General features: G+C 45.9%; 1 protein-coding gene across 1 annotated transcript in view; it reads left to right on the top strand.

Moving 5' to 3' along the window:
- Positions 1-18,914, top strand: part of apbb3 (amyloid beta (A4) precursor protein-binding, family B, member 3) — a 77,253-nt gene that overhangs the window by 29,863 nt on the left and 28,476 nt on the right. The window contains exons 3-5 of the mRNA XM_060836634.1: positions 2,582-2,694; positions 12,465-12,611; positions 13,598-13,725. Coding sequence (XP_060692617.1) covers positions 2,582-2,694; positions 12,465-12,611; positions 13,598-13,725 — 388 coding nt within the window. The remainder of the gene's footprint in view (positions 1-2,581; positions 2,695-12,464; positions 12,612-13,597; positions 13,726-18,914) is intronic.

Here is an 18,914-nt window from a genome sequence, read left to right as displayed (position 1 = left end):
CATGTGGAGTGGTTACCCTCAAACAAGCTGTAATCAATCATATCTCCCTAATGGAGGATTTTGGCTCCTTACTGTCTGCTTGCAGGCTATTGAACCTCTCTGCTGATGGAAATACATCTCTCTCATCCTCTCTATCTGAGACCATCATAATCTTACATATGGCTATGTTAAAGATAATGGTCTAAAAATGGCTCATCTGGGATTGATTAACTCTGTCTTTATTTAAGACAGTAAAACACATTATAAGTTATGAAGCAGACTTTTCAGCAAACCAGTTGTCCTACCAAAAATCACAGTGGACCAGCTGCCAGGCAGAGTCAGAGCAGTTTATACTCACTGAACATGGAGTCCTCATTGGGAGGTTACACTTACAAAGCCAACCTCTTTCCAAAAGACAGTTGATATGATTTGATTGATTTATTATTGTCACATGTACGATAAGGTAAAAACAATGACTGCAGATGCTGGAAACCAGTTTCTGGATTAGTGGTGCTGGAAGAGCACAGCAGTTCAGGCAGCATCCAACGAGCAGAGCTGAAAATGTGTTGCTGGAAAAGCGCAGCAGGTCAGGCAGCATCCAAGGAGCAGGAAATTCGACGTTTTGGGCAAAAGCCCTTCATCGGGAATAAAGCAATGTACGATAATACAATATGTGCTAACCAGGCAGATCATATCTTACATAAGTACATCAGGATTTAACCAGTTACAATAACAAGGTTGATAATGTAAAGGTAATTTTCTGATGAGTCCAGATCTTGTGATGGTGACTTTGTCAGGAGGTACCATTAGATTTCCCAGAGCCACTAGTGATGTCTGTTGTCCCAGTTTGTGTTTAGGATCTTGTATACGATGTGACCAGACTGGGAGGCTGACAGTACGGTTTCAGAACCTGCCATGGGTTTTACTCATTTGTGTGACAGGCACAAGTCTTTGTGGTTTGACAGCATCACCTATTACTGGTGGAAACTGCTCGTGTTGCTAGCTTCCCCTTTGCTCAAATATTTGATAAACCTCACACTTCTAAGGTCAAACCAGCAGAGTTGTGCCTGATCAGGGGGCTGCTGTCTCCCTAGAGGGGAATGATTTGTTGGGGAGAAAGTGAGGTCTGCAGATGCTGGAGATCAGAGCTGAAAATGTGTTGCTGGAAAAGCGCAGCAGGTCAGGCAGCATCCAAGGAGCAGGAGATTCGACGTTTCGGGCATAAGCCCTTCATCAGGAATTGATTTGTTGGTTTAACCTGAGAGTCACCACACCTGGGCAAGGGGAGAGTTTGAGAAGGAGAGGCCTTCATGGTAACTCAGCTGGTGTGGGAATGGGACCCACACTGTTGGCATCACTCTGAGTCACAAACCAGCTGTCCAACCTTTTTACAATATATGTTAATGTTAATGTTAATGTTAATAGAAGATGGTATTAGCAATAACATTAGCAAATTTGCTGATGATACTAAGCTGGGTGGCAGGGTGAAATGTGATGAGGATGTTAGGAGATTACAGGTTGACCTGGAGAGGTTAGGTGAGTGGTCAGATGCATGGCAGATGCAATTTAATGTGGATAAATGTATGGTTATTCACTTTGGTGGCAAGAACAGGAAGGCAGATTATTACCTAAATGGAATCAATTTAGGTAAAGGGGCAGTACAGAGAGATCTGGGTGTTCTTGTACACCAGTCAATGAAGGTAAGCATGCAGGTACAGCAGGTAGTGAAGAAGGCTAATAGCTTGCTGGTCTTCATAACAAGAGGGATTGAGTATAGAAGCAAAGAGATTCTTCTGCAGCTGTACGGGGCCCTGATGAGACCACATCTGGAATATTGTGTGCAGTTCTGGTCTCCAAATTTGAGGAAAGACATTCTGGCTATTGAGGGAGCGCAGCGTAGGTTCACGAGGTCAATTCCTGGAATGGCAGGACGATCTTATGTTGAAAGACTGGAGCGACTGGGCTTGTATATCCTTGAGTTTAGAAGACTGAGAGGGAATCTGATTGAGACGTATAAGATTATTAAAGGATTGGACACTCTGGAGGCAGGAAACATGTTTCCGCTGATGGGTGAGTGCCGAACCAGAGGACACAGCTTAAAAATACGGGGTAGACCATTTAGGAGAGATGATGAGAAACTTCTTCACCCAGAGAGTGGTGGGTGTGTGGAATGCTCTTCCCCAGAGGGCAGTGGAGGCCCAGTCTCTGGATTCATTTAAGAAAGAGTTGGATAGAGCTCTCAATGATAGTGGAATCTTCTCAGAGAAAAGCAGGAAAGTTCTTCCTGGTGTTCCAGGCATTGCTTCCCCATCAGCCAACATGAAACAAAACCAGATGATCTGATCACTGCCACATTACTATTTGTGGGAACTTCCTGGGCTTAGATGGTCTTGCAGCTTTCCTGCATAGTGAAGGAGCTACACTCCAAACGTGTATCATTTAGCTGCCGAGCACTTTGAGTTGCCTGGTACTTGTTCAAAGCAGTGGTCTAAATGCAAGTCGTGCTTTCTTTTAAATGGAACCACTTGCTTGTCTGTAAAACACTCTGGGATGTCCTCAGATTGTACAAGGTGCTATAGAAATTCACGTTCTTTCTTTGTAGCTGGTTTCTCAATTCAAAATGATTTGTTCCTCAGAAACACTTCCCTCTTTTGCAGAACGGAACTCCCTTGGCAAGACAGCAGCCTCCAGCCCAGCACCAATCCAGATTCCAAGGTAATAGCGATGTTTCTGTTTTTATGTGGAGAGCCCTCAAACTCCCATGTAATAAAACAATTTAGATATCCTGTGACAGTTTGGCGCAGACCTTCTGAAGACCAGCATGTAGCGTCACCAGATTAATGGTTAACAATATCGAGGCATCTTTCTGTGGGAACTCTGGGTCCTATAGACATCGGCCCTTGTATTAAAGATATTAGAAACAAAAATCTGCAGATGCTGGAGTCCAAAATAGATGGGCAGGAGGTGGCGACTTCTCTCCCTCCTGGTGCTGCCCTGGCTTGCTGCAGTCTCCTGCCTGTCTACTGAAGATATGAGAAAGCATGTTTACTTGAAGAGAGAATATTTTTCATCTGACATCTACCATTCTTTCTCTCACTGCAATGCTCAAGAGGATAAAATATAGCTTTGCTGATGTAAAAGGAAAGTGCTGCAGGGTATTTAATGAGTTCCATGTCTAGACTCGTGGCCCCGAGGTTTTGTGAAATGCAAATACGATCTGTCACTGTCAAGTGGGTTCTTACTTTCAGCAAGAATATTTGTACCTGATGAGGCAATATTTAAGTGAGCTCCCTAAGACAGAAACTTGATGTGAGTAATATGGGACTGAAAGATTCAACAAGTGTTTATTACAGCTCCTGATAGATGCATTTATTACAGTCACAGGCACTTCAGCATCCGTGATTCAGTTATAAAGGATAGCAAATCTTCCAGCAGCATGTCATGCTCCAAAGGGCTCCAGTTAAGATGGAGATTGAAACCTTTGTACATTTAGATCACGAGTTATGATATTGTGATGATACCATGAGAATCTCTCTGCATACTGACTGTGAGACCGACAATAGGGCATATGTCTTATTACTGTGTAAGGGATCTTGCTGCGTGCAGATTGGCTCCGACATCTCCCCCAACATTATAGCACACTCTCACATGAGTGTCCCTGACTACAGAAGGCAATGAAATACCATCACCTCTCAGTGCACGAAGAACAGGTCAGACCTCACTGAGGGTAACTGTGTTCAGTTCAAGGCACCTTATGAGGAGAGGTTGAGTAGACCAAGACCATACCCATTGGAATTTTAGAAGAATGAGGAGGAATCTTATAGAAACATATAAAATTATGACAGGAATAGATAAGATTGAGGCAGGGAGGTTATTTCCACTGGACGGTGAAACTAGAACAAGGGGAACATAGCCTCAAAATTAGGGGGAGTAGATTTAGGACTGAACTGAGGAGGAACTTCTTCACCCAGAAGGTTGTAAATCTGTGGAATTCCCTGCTCAGTGAAGCAGTTGAGACTACCTTGTTGAATGTTTTTAAGGCAAAGATAGACTTTTGAACAGGAGAGGGATTAAGGGTTATGGTGAACGGAGTGGAGTAAGTAAGTGGAGTTGAATCCATGATAAGATCAGCTATGATCTTATTGAATGGTGGAGCATGCTTGATGGACCAGATGGCCTACTCCTGCTCCTGGTTCTCATGTTCAGGATGGAGATATTGGCCTTGGATTGGGGGTGCTGGGGTTGGGCCTGGCAGGATGCTCAAGGGAGTCAGTAAGATTCACCCCAGAAGTAGACCAGGCCTTAAAGTGTTACATTATGAGCACTGACTGCAGAAATGTGCATCCTCTTGAGAGAGAACAATATCAATGGGCTCTTTGGGATAATAGAGAAGTTTTACAGAGTCAATTAAAGTGAGATTGTTTCTTCTTGTGGACAGGATTAAAACAGACAGTAGAATTAAAGCTGAGTCACTCAGAGGTGAGGTCAGGCACTAATTCTTCACGCAAGTTGTAGTCGCAATGAGAAGCTCTCATCCCCTCCCATGTGAGTTTTGAGGCTGTGTCAATTCAAAATACCAAAACTGAGACTGATGGACTGATTTGTCAGGCTATTAAGGGTAATTGGACCCATCATAATCACACTAGACATATCAGCAGTGTGTCTGCGAACAGAGAATATTTAACCCTTCGTTAGTTTTATTGCATGTTCCAACTTTAACAAAGAGAAACATCAGCAAAACTTTTGTTGCAAACAGTTAATCATTGCCAGAACTACAGCTGCACGTTCTTCATGTAAAATAAATAGTTATTAGTTAAAAACAGAGAGAATGTTTAAGTAAAAATGGGCATGGATAAAAGATACTTTGACAGCCAACTATCGTGGTGCATATAGACACTAATGATGTAAGTAATAAAAGGGATGAGGTTCTGCAAGCGGAATTTAGGGAGTTAGGAGCCAAGTTGAAAAGTAGGATCTCGGAGGTATTAATCTTGGGATTGTTACCAGTGCCATGTGCTAGTCAGAGTAGAAATGAAAGAATAGGCAAGATTAATGAGACGGTGCAGGAGGGAGGAGTTCAAATGTTTGAGCCATTGGGACTGGTTCTGGGGGAGGTGGGACTATTACAAATTGGATGGTCTACTCCTGGGCTGGACTGGAACCAGTGTCCAAGGGGGTGCTTCTGCTAATGCTGTTGGGAGGGTTTAAACTAATGTGGCAGAGGGATGGGAACCAGTAAGGAGGTATTAACTGTAAGGAACCAGATCATGACATCAGCATGACTAAGGGGAAGAGTAGGCAGGGAGCGGTGGATGAATGCAGAGGGACTAGTGCTCTGAGGTGCATTTGTTTTGATGCGAGATGTATCATCGGTAAGGCAGATGAACTTAGGGTTTGGATTAGTATCTGGTTGTATGATGTTATTGCTATTATTGAGACTTAGTTGAGGCAAGGGCAAGATTGGCAACTAAATATTCTGCTTCAGGTGGGACAGAGAAGGAGGTAAAAGGGGTGGAGGAGTTGCATTACTGGTCAGAGAGGATATCAAAGCTGCGCTGAAGGAGGGCACTATGGGGGCCTGAGCAGTGGGGCAATATGGGCAGAGCTTAGGCATAGGAAGGGTGTGGTTACAAGGTTGGGATTGTACTCCAGGCCTCTCAACAGTGAACATGAGATAGAGATACAAGCATGTGGACACATTATGGAAAGATGTAGGCTGGAGGTGGTGGGAATTTTTAATTTTCCGAACACTAACTGGGATTCACTGAGTGTAAGGGGTTTAGATGGAGCAGAATTTGTAAGGAGCATTCAGGAGGGTTTTGTAGAGCAGGATGTAAATAGTCCAACTTGTGAAGGAGCCATACTGGGCCTATTGTTGGGGAATGAGCCCGGACAGGTGGTTGAGGTTTCAGTAGAGGGTTACTTTGGGAATAGTGATCACAATCCTGTAAGTTCTGGAATACTCGTGGACAAAGACAAAAGTGGTTCTAAAGGGAGAGTGCTAAACTGGGGGAAGGCCACCTATAGCAAAACTCTGCAGGAGCTGGGGAATATGGATTGGGAGCAGCTGTTTGAGGGTAAATCCACATTTGATATGTGGGAGGCTTTTAAAGAGAGGTTTATTAGAGTGCAGAGACAAAAAAAACTGCAGATGCTGGAATCCAAAATAGACAGGCAGGAGGCTGGAACAACACAGCAGACCAAACATAAACTTAGAGAATGGTTCGCCGAGTATCACAGCTGGGTCTGCAGGGGCCAACCGGCCCTCCCAGTCACCGCCCATTTTAATTCCCCTTCCCACTCCCTTTCTGACATGACCATCCTTGGCCTCCTCCATTGCCAAAACAAACCACAACACAAATTGGAGGAACAACACCTTATCTTCCGCATGGGCAGCCTACAGCCAGGAGGACTCAACATTGAGTTCTTCAGTTTCAAATAACCTCCCTCCTCACCCCGGACTCCCTTCCCAGCCCCTTCGCCTCCATTCCACTGCTCCCATTGAATAACCGGATTCATTCCTCCCATTGACTGCTTTGTACCCTCTACCTGCTTTCACCTATCCCCACTTCACCACCCTGCCCCCACCACCCCCTTTACCTGCAGCTGCCCTGACACCCACCCCCAGTCCTGAAGAAGGGTTACACCCGAAACGTCGACTTCTCCACCTGATGATGCTGCCTGGCTTGTTGTGTTCTTCCAGCCTCCTGCCTGATTAGAGTGCAGGATAGACATGTTCCGTGAAAATAAAGGATAGAAATTCCAAGATTAGGGAACCATGGATGACAGGTGAAATTGTGAGACTAGCTAAGAGGAAAAAAAGGAAGCATACATAAGATCTAGGTGACTGAAAACAGACAAAGCTTTGGAAAAATATAGGGAATGTAGGACCAATCTGAAACGAGGAATTAAGAGGGCTAAAATGGGTCACGAAATATCTCTAGCAAACAGGGTTAAGGAAAATCCCAAAGCTTTTCATTCATATATAAGGTGCAAGTGAGTAACTAGAGAAAGGGTTGGCCCACTCAAGGACAAAGGAGGAAGGTTATGCACGGGGTCAGAGAAAACGGGTGAGATTCTTAATGAGTACTTTGCGTCGGTATTGACTGAGGAGAGGGACATGGCGGATGTTGAGGTTAGGGATAGATGTTTGGATAGTCTAGTCAAATGGCATAAGGAGGGAGGAAGTGTTGGATATTCAGACATTAAGGTGGACAAATCCCCAGGTCTGGATGGGATATATCCCAGGGTATTGAGGGAAGTGAGAGAGGAAATAGCTGGGCTTTAACAGATACCTTTGCAGCATCCTTGAACACAGGTGAGATCCTAGAGGACTGTAGAATTGCTAATGTTGTCCCCTGTTTAAGAAGGGTAGCAGGGACAATCCAGGTAATTATAGACTGGTGAGCCTAATGTCAGTGGTAGGGAAGCTGCAGGAGAAGATACTGAGGGATACTGAGGAAGAAAATGGGTTTATCAGTGATAGACAACATGGTTTGTGCAGGAAGGTCATGTCTTACCGACTTAACAGAATTCTTTGAAAAAGTGACAAAGATGGTTGATGAGAGAAGGGCTGTAGATGTCATATACTAGACTTCAGTCAGGCGTTTAATCAGGTTCCGCATGGTAGGTTGACAGAGAAAGTGAAGTCACATGGGATCCAGGGTGTACCAGCTAGATGGATAGAGAACTGGCTGGGCAACAGGAGACAGAGAGTAGTAGTGGAAAGGAGTTGCTCAAAATGGAGACCAGTGACCAGTGGTGTTCCACAGGGATCCGTGCTGGGACCCCTGTTGTTTGTGATATACGTAAATGATTTGGAGGAAGGTATCAGTTGCCTCGTTAGCAAGTTTGCAGATGACACTAAGATTGGTGGAGTCGCAGATAGTGAAGGACTCTGTCAGAGAATATAGATAGATTGGAGAGTTGGGCAGAGAAATGGCAGATGGAATTCAATCCGGGAAAATGCAAGGTGATGTATTTTGGAAGATCCAATTAAATAGCAAACTATATGGTAAATGGAAAAGCCTTGGGGAAAATTGATGTACAGAAAGATTTGGGAGTTTAGGTCCAATGTACCCTGAAGATGGCAACCCAGGTGGATAGAGTGGTCAAGAAGGCATACAGCAAGCTTTCCTTCATTGGACGGGGTATTGAGTACAAAAGCTGGCAGGTCCTGTTACAATTGTGAGGACTTTGGTTCGGCCACAGTTGGAATTCTGCGTACAATTCTGGTTGCCACATTACCAAAAGGACATGGATGCTTTGGAGAGGGTGCAGAAGAGGTTCACCAGGATGTTGCCTGGTGTGGAGGGCGCTAGCTATGAAGAGAGGTTGAGTAGATTAGGATTATTTTCATTAGAAAGACGGAGGTTGAGGGGGGACCTGATTGAGGTGTACAAAATCATGAGAGGTATAGACAGGATGGATAGCAAGAAGATTTTTCCCAGAGTGGGAGACTCAATTACTAGGGGTCATGAGGTCAAGGTGTGAGGGAAAAGGTTTATGGGAGATATACGTGGCAAGTTGTTTACACAGTGGGTGGTGCGTGCCTGGAATGCGTTGCTAGTGGAGGTGGTGTAGGCAGGCATGATTGCATTGTTTAAGCTGTATCTAGACAAGTACATGAATGAGCAGGGAGCAGAGGGATACAGATGCTTAGAAAATAGGAGACAGGTTTAGGTGGAGGATCTGAATTGGCGGAGGCTTGGAGAGCCAAAGAACAATTTTCTTTGTTCTTTGTTATTTATAAGATCATTGTGTTATCTTTGTGAGAGTGAGAGTGAGAGGAGAGAGAGAGGGGGAGAGAGAGAAGGATGTTACCCATCCTTAGTTACCTTGGGAAAGTGGGAAAAGAGGAAAGTAAAGGACCCACAAAGTCCTTAGGGAGGGATTTCTAGGATTGTGACTCAGCAACATGAAGGAAAGGTGATGTATTTCCAAGTCGGGACAGTGAGTGGCTTGGAGGGAAACTTGCAGATGGTGATACTCTGAAGTATCTGCTGCTTTGTCTTTCCAGATGGTCAAGTTTTGGTTTTGGAAGATGTTGTTGAAGGAGCCTTGGTGAATTTCTGCAGTGGATTTTGTCAGTGGTACACATTGCTATTGCAAAGTGTTGTTGGTGGGAGTGCAACTTTGTGGATGTGGTGCCAATCAATCATGCTGCTTGGTCTTGGATTGTGACGAGCTTCTTGAGTGTTTATGCAGCTGCACCCATCCAGACAAATGGGGAGTGTGACCCTCCTGACTTGTGCCTTGTCAATGGTGGGCATGTTTCAGAGAGTCAGGGAATGATTGACAGCCAAGAGTATAGTGCTGGAAAAGCACAGCAGGGCAGGCAGCATCCGAGGAACAGGAGAGTTGATGTTTCGGGCATAAGCCAAATTGGCCCTGGTTTGGGTACACATGTGAAATTGATAAAAGCGTTTTGATGACTTCTCAAAGCCATTCTGTTAGATTTTAAAGAACTTGCTGGAAAAGCTCAGCAGGTCTGGCAGCATCTGTGAAGAGAAATCTGTTTTTGTTTCTGATTTACGGCATCTGCGGTTCTTTCAGAGGAATAAAACTGTCTGGTTTGTGAGTGGCCTTAAGGCAAGGTAACTACTGTCCTTACCCGGTCTCTCCTGCATGTGACCTACAGCAATGTGGTTGGCTCTTAACTGCCTTCTGGGCAATTAGGGACAGGCAATAAATGCTGATCCAGTGATGCCCTCATCCGTGACAGTACAGAAGTAAATGTAAACATTCAGGCAAGTTTCGAAAGGTCCCAGTGTTTCAGTGAGTTAGGCTGAGTGGATGGACCAGTGAGTGGGTGAGTAGGTGAGCTAGTTAGGTTGGTACAAAAGTGAGTGAATGAGTCAGGGCTGTAAGTTGGGTCTGGTGTTCAGTGGCTGTATTGCTGAATGTGCCAGAGACATTAGTGGAGAGTTCTGGTCATGGAAATCAACACCTCGGAACTTTAAACTTCCGGAGCAACTTCCATGGATATTTGTGCTTCAGGATTTCCAGGACATTTCACTCCAATGGTTTGGAGACCAGAGATTTGGGAAAAATGTGTATTACTGACATAATAGGTCATGTGGCATATAATGACCATTATTAATCAATGAAGCTGAATAACCAGTTACTGTGCAGTTAATTAAATACAGTATCATTGCATGCGTAACTTCCTACTAAAGGAATTCTCCTTAATATCTAACAGTTATAGTTGTTTCTACCCACTTTCTTTTACTTAAGAAATACGTTTGACAGATGAAGTCAAAGTTTCAGATTATTCTAGTGCTTTCTGTAGTCAGGGAACTTGATGTGAGAGTGGGTGGTCTGAACTGTCATCACTGTCACAGCGTAGGATAACATGGCAGCCAATGCATTCACAGCAAGATTCCAAAGTCAACAAGGAGGTAATGGCCAGATAATCTGTTTTGTTGATGTAGATTCAAGGATAATTACTGATAGAACTGCCTTGTTGTTCTTTGAGATAGTGCCGCGGGATCTATTTTTCTCTCGTAGGAGGGTAGATGGGGGCCTGCATCTGAAAGATTTGTCTGTGCCCAGCAGCACAGCAAACCCACGGTACTAGTCAGCACAGCATTTGTCTTCAGGTTTCCATAGTGGGGGATGGCTGCGTGGTGGTACTGTCATTGGACTAGTCACCCAATGGACTGTGCTGATGCTCTGGGGGTGTAGGGTTGAATCCTGCCCCAGAATCGATAAAACCTGGAATTTGAAAACTAGTCAATTATGATTGCCACAATAACTAATGCCCTTTTGGGAAAAGTAAATCTGCTGTTGTTATCCAGTCTGGCCTGCAAGTGACTTCAGCCCCACCACAGTATGGCTGACCCCCTCAGTTCAAGGGCAGATAGGGATGAGCAACAAATGTAAAAATCAGAAAAGGAGTCATCCTGGAACCCTAGATGAAGACCATCTGGAGGATATGGGCATGGCTGGCAAGTCCAGTATTATGAGGAAAGACTGGATTGACTGGGCTTGTACTGACTGGGAATTCGAAGAATTTTGGGGGATCTCATAGGAACATATAAAATCCTGATGGGACTGGACAGGCTGGATGCCAGAAGAATGTTCCCAATGCTGGTGAAGTTCAAAACCAGGGGTCACAGTCTCAGAATAGAGGGTAAGCCATTCAGGGCTGAGATGAGGAAGAACTTCTTCACTCAGAAAGATTGTATGAATAGGAAGGGTTTGGGGGGAATATGGGCCGGGTGTTGGCAGGTGGGACAAGATTGGGTTGGGATATCTGGTCGGCATGGAAAAGTTGGACAGTAGAGTCTGTTTCCATGCTGTACATCCCTACGACTCTATAAATGCTAGCCCCATCGATGATGAAAGCACTGATATGCCCCTCACCCAGACTAATCTCGGAAAGCATTAAAAAGAAATTAACCTCATGATTCAGAGGAAAGAGATCTGCTAATGTATCACGGTTAAAGAATCTTGAATGTGGAAACTTGAACTTTGGATTTGTATTTGACTATTTGTTTCCAAGTTCTAAGGTTTTGGATATCCTACAACCCAGGTAAGATCTATCAGTGAGTGTAAAGCTAATCTCTGTATTCCATCAGATCAACAATATTGGTGTCATTGCAATTCCTCTTGGAAGACTCCCTATCCATATAGATTTTATAAAGTCACAGTGTTATATAGTACAGAATCAGACACATTGGCACACTTCAGCCATACTGATCAGATACCCTAAACTCATCTCGTCCCATTCCCATAAAGTGCATACAACCCTGACAGTGTGGAAACAGGCCATTCAGCCCATTGAGTCTACACCAACCTTCCAAAGAGCAGCCCACCTCGACCCTACCCTACCCTATCCCTACACTCCTCATGGCCAATTCACCTAACATCCACCATTTTTGGATTATGGGAGGAAACCAGAGCACCCATAGGGGGCCCACACAGACACAGGAAGAATATGCAATCGCCACACAGACAGGTGCCCGAGGCTGGAATTGAACCTAGATCCCTGGCACTGTGAGGCAGCAGTGCTAACCACTGTGCCACCTCAACAGCATTTATCAGCATTTGGCCCATTCCCGCTCACTCCTTCCTATTCCTGTACCCATCCAGATGCCTTTTCAACATACCCCTTTTCCTGCTATGACTGTCATGTTAGGAAATACCTGTGTTTTTTTCCCCTGTTTAATTGGTTTTTAATTACATCGCTGTCCCGGTCGAAGCCATCTCCCAGACATTTTCAACCTCGTTCTCTTTTCAACGTGATGGTTGAAGAAATACAGTCAACTTTTTGAGCTGTTTTTTTTCCAAATCCCTTCTCTGAATTGTTGTAGAAATAATGGGACACCATTCTCTTACACAGGTTTTATAGAATTACTTCGAGTTTGTCTTCCCTTGATGCAGTTTACATGTCCCTCTCCCTGCCCAGGCCACCAGCAGAATGTGAACATGGCCTTCTGTTGAACTGACTGCGGCTTTCCTCTGCTTTCCTGCCTCTACAGTGTTTCGCAGTGAGGTCCCTGGGATGGGTGGAGATACCTGAAGAGGACTTGACTCCAGGGAAAAGCAGCATTGCTGTGAATAACTGCATCCAGCAGCTCTCCTACAGTAAATCAGAGGGAAGGCAGAGTGGACTAACCTGGGGAGAGGTACATTTCCCATTGACTCCACCCAGCAGGGCTGCTCCCCAAGGCACTGTAACCACGGAAACGCTCACAGCCTCCTGAGGAAACTATATGGGGTGGTGGGGGGTGGTCAGTCTGGGGTGAGGTGGGGTCAGTCAGGATGGGGTCAGTCTGGATGAGAGGGGGCAGTCTCGTTGAGGGTGGAGTCAGTCTGGATGAGGGTGGTCAGTCTGGGTGGAGGGGTCTGTCTGGGTGGGGGGTGGTCAGTCTCGTGGTGGGGTTCTGTCTGGGTGGGGGTGGTCAGTCTCATGGTGGGGTTCTGTCTGGGTGGGGGTTCTGTCTGGGTAAGGGAAGGGGTCAGTTTGGGTGGGGGGGTGGTCAGTCTGGTTGAGGGGAGTCAGTCTGGGTGAGGAGGGTCAGTCTGGGTCGGGGGTGATCAGTTTGGGTGAGGGGGGGTCAGTCTGGGTGGGGAGGGTCAGTCTGGGTGGGGGGCTGTAGGGGAGCAGAGGTTTGTAGAGGGGGAGGGTCGGTTGGGGAAGGCTGTGAGGCAGGTGGGGCTACGGGGGGAAGGTGCTGTCAGGGGGATGGGGTATCCAGGGGAGGCTGTGGGGTGAGCGAGGACCGTTGGGGGATGGGAGAGGCCTGTGGGGAAGGCTGTGGGGAAAGGAGGAGCCTGTGGACAGGGAAGGGAATGTCAGGGGTGATTGTCAGGGGCTGTGGAGAGGGGGCGCGGTGGGATTGTCAAGGCGAAGGGGGCTTTCAGGTGAAGTGGGTTGTGAGAGGGAAGGGGATTATGTGGATAGGAGCTGTCTCAGGGACTGTTGGAGGGGAGGGAGTTGTTGGAGCAGCTGGGAGTTGTTGGAGGTGTGTCTGGGGGCCGTTGGGGTGGTGGGGGCTGTTGGTTTGGGTTTGGAGGCTATGGGCTGTGTAGTGTGAGGCACTTGTGGGATAACCCTGTGCGACTGGATAGCCTCTGTCTCATCCTCGACACTCTGCTGTCCTTGGTGCAGGGTCAGGATATGGTGATGGTGCTGAAGAAGGACATGCTGAGCCTGGTCGATCCTGTCGATCACAGTTTGATTCATTCCCAACCGATTATCAACATTCGAGTTTGGGGAGTGGGCTGTAACAATGGTAGGTGAGTACAGGCCTCTCTTCCCTTTACACCATCAGCGAAGATTAAACCATCAAGCCGATATTCATAACTTAACCTCTGCTTCTCGCACTTTATTATTCTTCTCCTCTTACTTTTGTGTCTTCAGATGTGGGGAAAATTTGTTGTCTATTAGATGTTTTACAAACTTATATCATTCAAACACCTCAGAATCTGAATCACAGCTTCAACCATTTAATTAACTTCAACTCAATGTGTCCCTCGGTCCTTCGGAATTAAGGCTGAACAGTTGAAAGTTTAATCTGTCACTGTTTTAGCAGCACTGACTTTGGAGGTTCAATGAACTGAGGTGACCCCTTGGAGCTGCACACAGGAACCTCTCTCTGATTGGCATTGGGGATAATCCCTCCCCCAGGGACAGCCGTCTGCCAGAAATGGCAATTGGCAGAAACAAACTGTCACTCAGTAACGAGATGGTGTGGATGAGTTGCTGAGAAGCTCCCCTATTTTTAGATGTAATATCCTGAGCTCTTCCTGCACCATTTGTAATTTACTCCACACCCAGGCACAGTCGGTACAAACCAGCTCCTTGTTGAACTTAGGCTTGTGTGAACTGATGGGACATAGACTCAACCCCCAACCCGTGCCACCGTGGCAAGATAAAGCTGCTGTGTGCCTCAGTGTTCCCGGTGAGTATTGGACAGGGTCAGGGTTTGAGGCTGGGTTGAGATTTCCTTTCCAGAGTTGAATAGCCTTCAGGAGCCCCATGCAAGCAACAGCTTAGTCTGGAACATGGGAGCGAGAGAATAGCAGGTGCTCAGTTGAGCCGCAGTCTCGTAAGGAGTGGGCTGGGGGTGAACTGGGGCGAAATCTTGGAGGACAGATCATTCATTACAATTGTGAATGAGGTGTGGTCAAGGGAGGGCAGTGGGGGAATGAGGGGTGGATTGTTGATATCTCTGGCAGAAGGTTGGACGAATAGTCCTTTAGATGAGGTGAGATTTCGGCTAGGTCTTCTCCCAAAATCCATTCGGAGCTCCTCATTGAGTATTACACAATGAGAGGTGATCTTATTGAAATGTATAAGATTCATAGAGGGCTTGGCAGGCTAGCTGCAGGAAGGTTGTTTCCTCTTGTGGGTGAGTCTAGGACCAGAGGGCATCATTCGGAATAAGGGGTCATGCATTTGAGACAGAGGTGAGGAAGAATTCCTACTCTCAGAGGGGAGTGACTCTGTAGAATTCTTTACCATAGAGGGCTCTCAAGGCTGTGTCAAGGTTGGGATGGGATGGACAACTTTTCAATGGGCAAGGGAATAAAGGGTACGTGGAGAATATAGGAAAGTGAAGTTGAGGATGAACAGATCAGTCATGATCACAGTGATTGGTGGAGCAGACTCCAAGGGCTGAATGGCCAACTTCTCCTCCTATGTTGTATGGTCCCGTGGTCTTATCAGGGAGAGTAGTTGGGAACATTCTAGTTGATTGTGTTAATGGGTTGGTGAGTTCAATGATCTCCACATTAATGGAAATCTCATCGCTCCAACACACAACACGATGGCTCAGTGGTTAGCACTGCTGCCTCACAGCGCCAGGGACTCGGGTTCAATTCCTAGCTCAGGTGACTGTCTGTGTGGAGTTTGCACAATCTCCCCGTGTCTGCGTGGGTTTCCTCCAGATGCTCCGGTTTCCTCCCACAGTCCAAAGATGTGCAGGTTAGGTGAATTGGCCATACTAAATTGTCCGTAGTGTTAGGTAGGTTAGGTGCATTGGTTTGGGGTAAATATAGGATAATAGGGTAGGGGAATAGGTCTGAGTGGGTTACTCTTCGGAGGGACAGTGTGGCCTTGTTGGGCTGAAGGGCCATTTTCCACAACGTAAGGACTCTATGGAAGCATACATAGTGCCTAACAACTCCCACCCCCTGAATTAACTGTAACACACCATACTCACTGGATCTTGGAGCCCACTGTGTGAGTTAGAGGGAAGGTAGTGATCTAATGTTGATGAGTTCAATAATATCCATCACCCTGTGGCTATCCGTGGGCCTGATTCCTAAACAGAGAAGGCCATTCAGCCCTCAAGCCTGTTCTGCCACCATTCAGATAGATCATCAAATGGATGATGATGGTGGAGACACCAACCTTCTTTCCATCACATGGTTAAACAGGAAACTCTCCTGCTCTTACCCAGCCTTTAACATGTTTTGGAAGGGCTTGCAGTTTGGTAATTAATGAGTTTGACTAACCACCTCCATTAGCCATAAGGTCCTGGGACAAGACTTGAACCCTGAGTTTCTGGCTCAGAGGCAGGGACGCAACCCACTGTCCCAGAAGACTACCAATTTGATAGGTGTTCAGTTGTGCAATATTATTTAAAGGCAGCACAGACTGGGGAAAAAAAATTGGCTGCTCATGGCAAACTCAATATAAAAGAAACCATTAGCTGATTAAGTCACCTTGCTTCCATAACCTTTAATATGTGGAAGTAGCTGCAATTTATTAAACTTTCAACTGACATCCAACATAAGGACATTTTTGAGAGAGAGATTTCCTCTTGGCATCGCTCCTGGAGAGCTGTGTTGTAATTTCAAGAGAACGCTTTCACATGCCATACCCCTGCCACCCGCTACCCCCCCCCCCCCCCCCCCCCCCCCGCATCCACCCCCCACCCCATCCGGGATTTGCCGTATCCAGCCTGTAATTTGGATGATACCTGAAGCTTTGCTCCTTGAGGGATTCCAACTTGGATTCTGCTGGAGTTCAGTAGAATTGGATGCGATTTGATTGAAACGTATAAAATCCGGAGGGAACTTGAGCAGGTGGGTATGGAGAGGATATTTACTCTTGTGGGAGAATCTACAATTGGGGGGGGTGGGGTCACTGTTTAAGGATAAAGGGGTGACCCATTGAAAGTAGAGTTGAGGATGACCTGATATCTCCCAGAGGGCCATGCGTCTCTCACTCTGCCCCAAAAGGCAGTGGAAGTAGAGACTTTGAATATTTATGAGGCAGAGGGGCTGGATACTTGTTAAGCAAGGCTATCCGTGGTAGGTAGGGATATGGAGGAATCAGGTCGGTCATGATTTATTGAATGGTGAAACAGGCTGGAGGGGAGTGAGGGCCCTGCTCCTAAGTTGTATGGCTCTATGTTCACAGTACAGCCCTGGTCTGTGTAATCTGTCCCCAATCTTTCACTCTTTTAGCCCCGTCAGCATTCCACTGAAAGTTAGAGGGTAAATAAAGAATAGCTTTTGCAGTGCAGATATCCACAGGGCACAGAGATAAAGACTTAGGCAAAATAGCCAGACGTGATATGAAGAGCCGTAGAGTCATAGAGATGTACAGCACGGAAACAGACCATTCGGTCTAACTCGCCCATGCTGACCAGATATCCCAACCCAATCTAGTCCCACCTGCCAGCAAGAGGTATAGTTAGTAAGTTTGCAGATGACACCAAAATTGGAGGTGTATTGGACAGTGAAGAAGGCTACCTCAGATTACAACAGGATCTTGATCAGATGGGCCAATGGGCTGAGAAGTGGCAGATGAAGTTTAATTTAGATAAATGTGAGGTGCTGCATTTTGGGAAAGCAAATCTTAGCAGGATTTATACAATTAATGGTAAGGTCCTTGGGAGTGTTGTTTGGAGTGCAGGAATGGTGAATAGAGGTTCAATAGTAGTCTTTGAAAGATGTTGGATAAATAAATGAAGAAAAAAAATTGCATAGCTGTAGGCAAAAAGCAGGGAAATGGAACTTACTGGAATTTTCTTTAAAACCAGTGATCTGGGACAAATGAACATAATTGAACAGTATGCAAAGGATATGGACCTGGGCAGGCAGAAGGGATTACTTTAATTTGGCAAATTCAGCACAGAATCATGGATCGAAGGGTTCATTCCTGTGCTGTGCTGTACTTTGTGTCATCAGCAAAGTTAGATGCATTATCCTGTGTCTTTTCATCGAAGTCATTAATAAACACTGAGATCCAGCATTGATCCACATGGCACATACTGAGAGATGGTGGTGGTATGGTCATATCACCGGACTAGTGATCTGAGGATAATACCTTGGGGATATGAGTTCAAAACCTACCATTGCAGTTGGTGTAATTAAAAGTCAGTGTGGAGCTAGTCTCAGTAGTGACCCTGAAATTATCATTGATTGTTATTTAAAAACCCACCAGGTTCACTAATCCCTGTTAAGGAAGGAAATGTAAAAAAATGAGGTCTGCAGATGCTGGAGATCACAGTTGAAAATGTGTTGCTGGTTAAAGCACAGCAGGTCAGGCAGCATCCAAGGAAAAGGAAATTCGACGTTTCGGGCATAAGCCAAGGAATAGGAAATTCCTTGGACTCCACCGGCAAAACGTAACAACACGACGGTTGGAGGAAGAACGCCTCATCTTCCGCCTGGGAACCCTCCAACCACAAGGGATGAACTCAGATTTCTCCAGTTTCCTCATTTCCCCTCCCCCTACCTTGTCTCAGTCGATTCCCTTGAACTCAGCACCGCCCTCCTAACCTGCAATTTTCTTCCTGACCTCTCAGCCCCCACCCCACTCCGGCCTATCACCCTCACCTTGACCTCCTTCCAGCTATCACATCTCCATCGCCCCTCCCCCAAGTCCCTCCTCCCTACCTTTTATCTTAACCTGCCTGGCACCCTCTCCTCATTCCTGATGAAGGGCTTATGCCCGAAACGTCGAATTTCCTGTTCCTTGGATGCTGCCTAACCTGCTGCGCTTTAACCAGCAACACATTTTCAACAAGGAAGGAAATGTGCCATCCTTAACCAGGACGGCCTGCATTTGGCTCCAGACCCACATAACTATGATTGACTCTCAACTGACCTTTGAAATGGGCAAGAAATCTACTCAGTGTGAGGGTAGTTAGGGATGGGCAGCAAATATTGGTGATACAAGAATGAAAGAAAGCTCTATTAGTTACAGCCTGGCGATTTGAGAGTGCCCAGCTATCAGTACTGTTCCTATCCAAAGGAATATAGCTACAACCCTTCCTCGCCCTATTAACCTGAAGCATGGTATTCTAATGAATGCATTTTGGAAATCCAAATATACTGCATCTACCAGGTTTCCTTTATCAATCTTAGTAGTTATATTCTCAAGAGAAACTCTAACAGATTGATCAAACATGAGTTTCCTTTCAGAGAACCACAACTTTATCTGGTTCTGCTTTTGTTTAAAGTGCATT

Source organism: Hemiscyllium ocellatum, chromosome 16 (assembly GCF_020745735.1).
Source record: "Hemiscyllium ocellatum isolate sHemOce1 chromosome 16, sHemOce1.pat.X.cur, whole genome shotgun sequence".
NCBI classification, from domain to species: domain Eukaryota; kingdom Metazoa; phylum Chordata; class Chondrichthyes; order Orectolobiformes; family Hemiscylliidae; genus Hemiscyllium; species Hemiscyllium ocellatum.
This window is presented reverse-complemented; position numbering and strand designations above follow the sequence as displayed.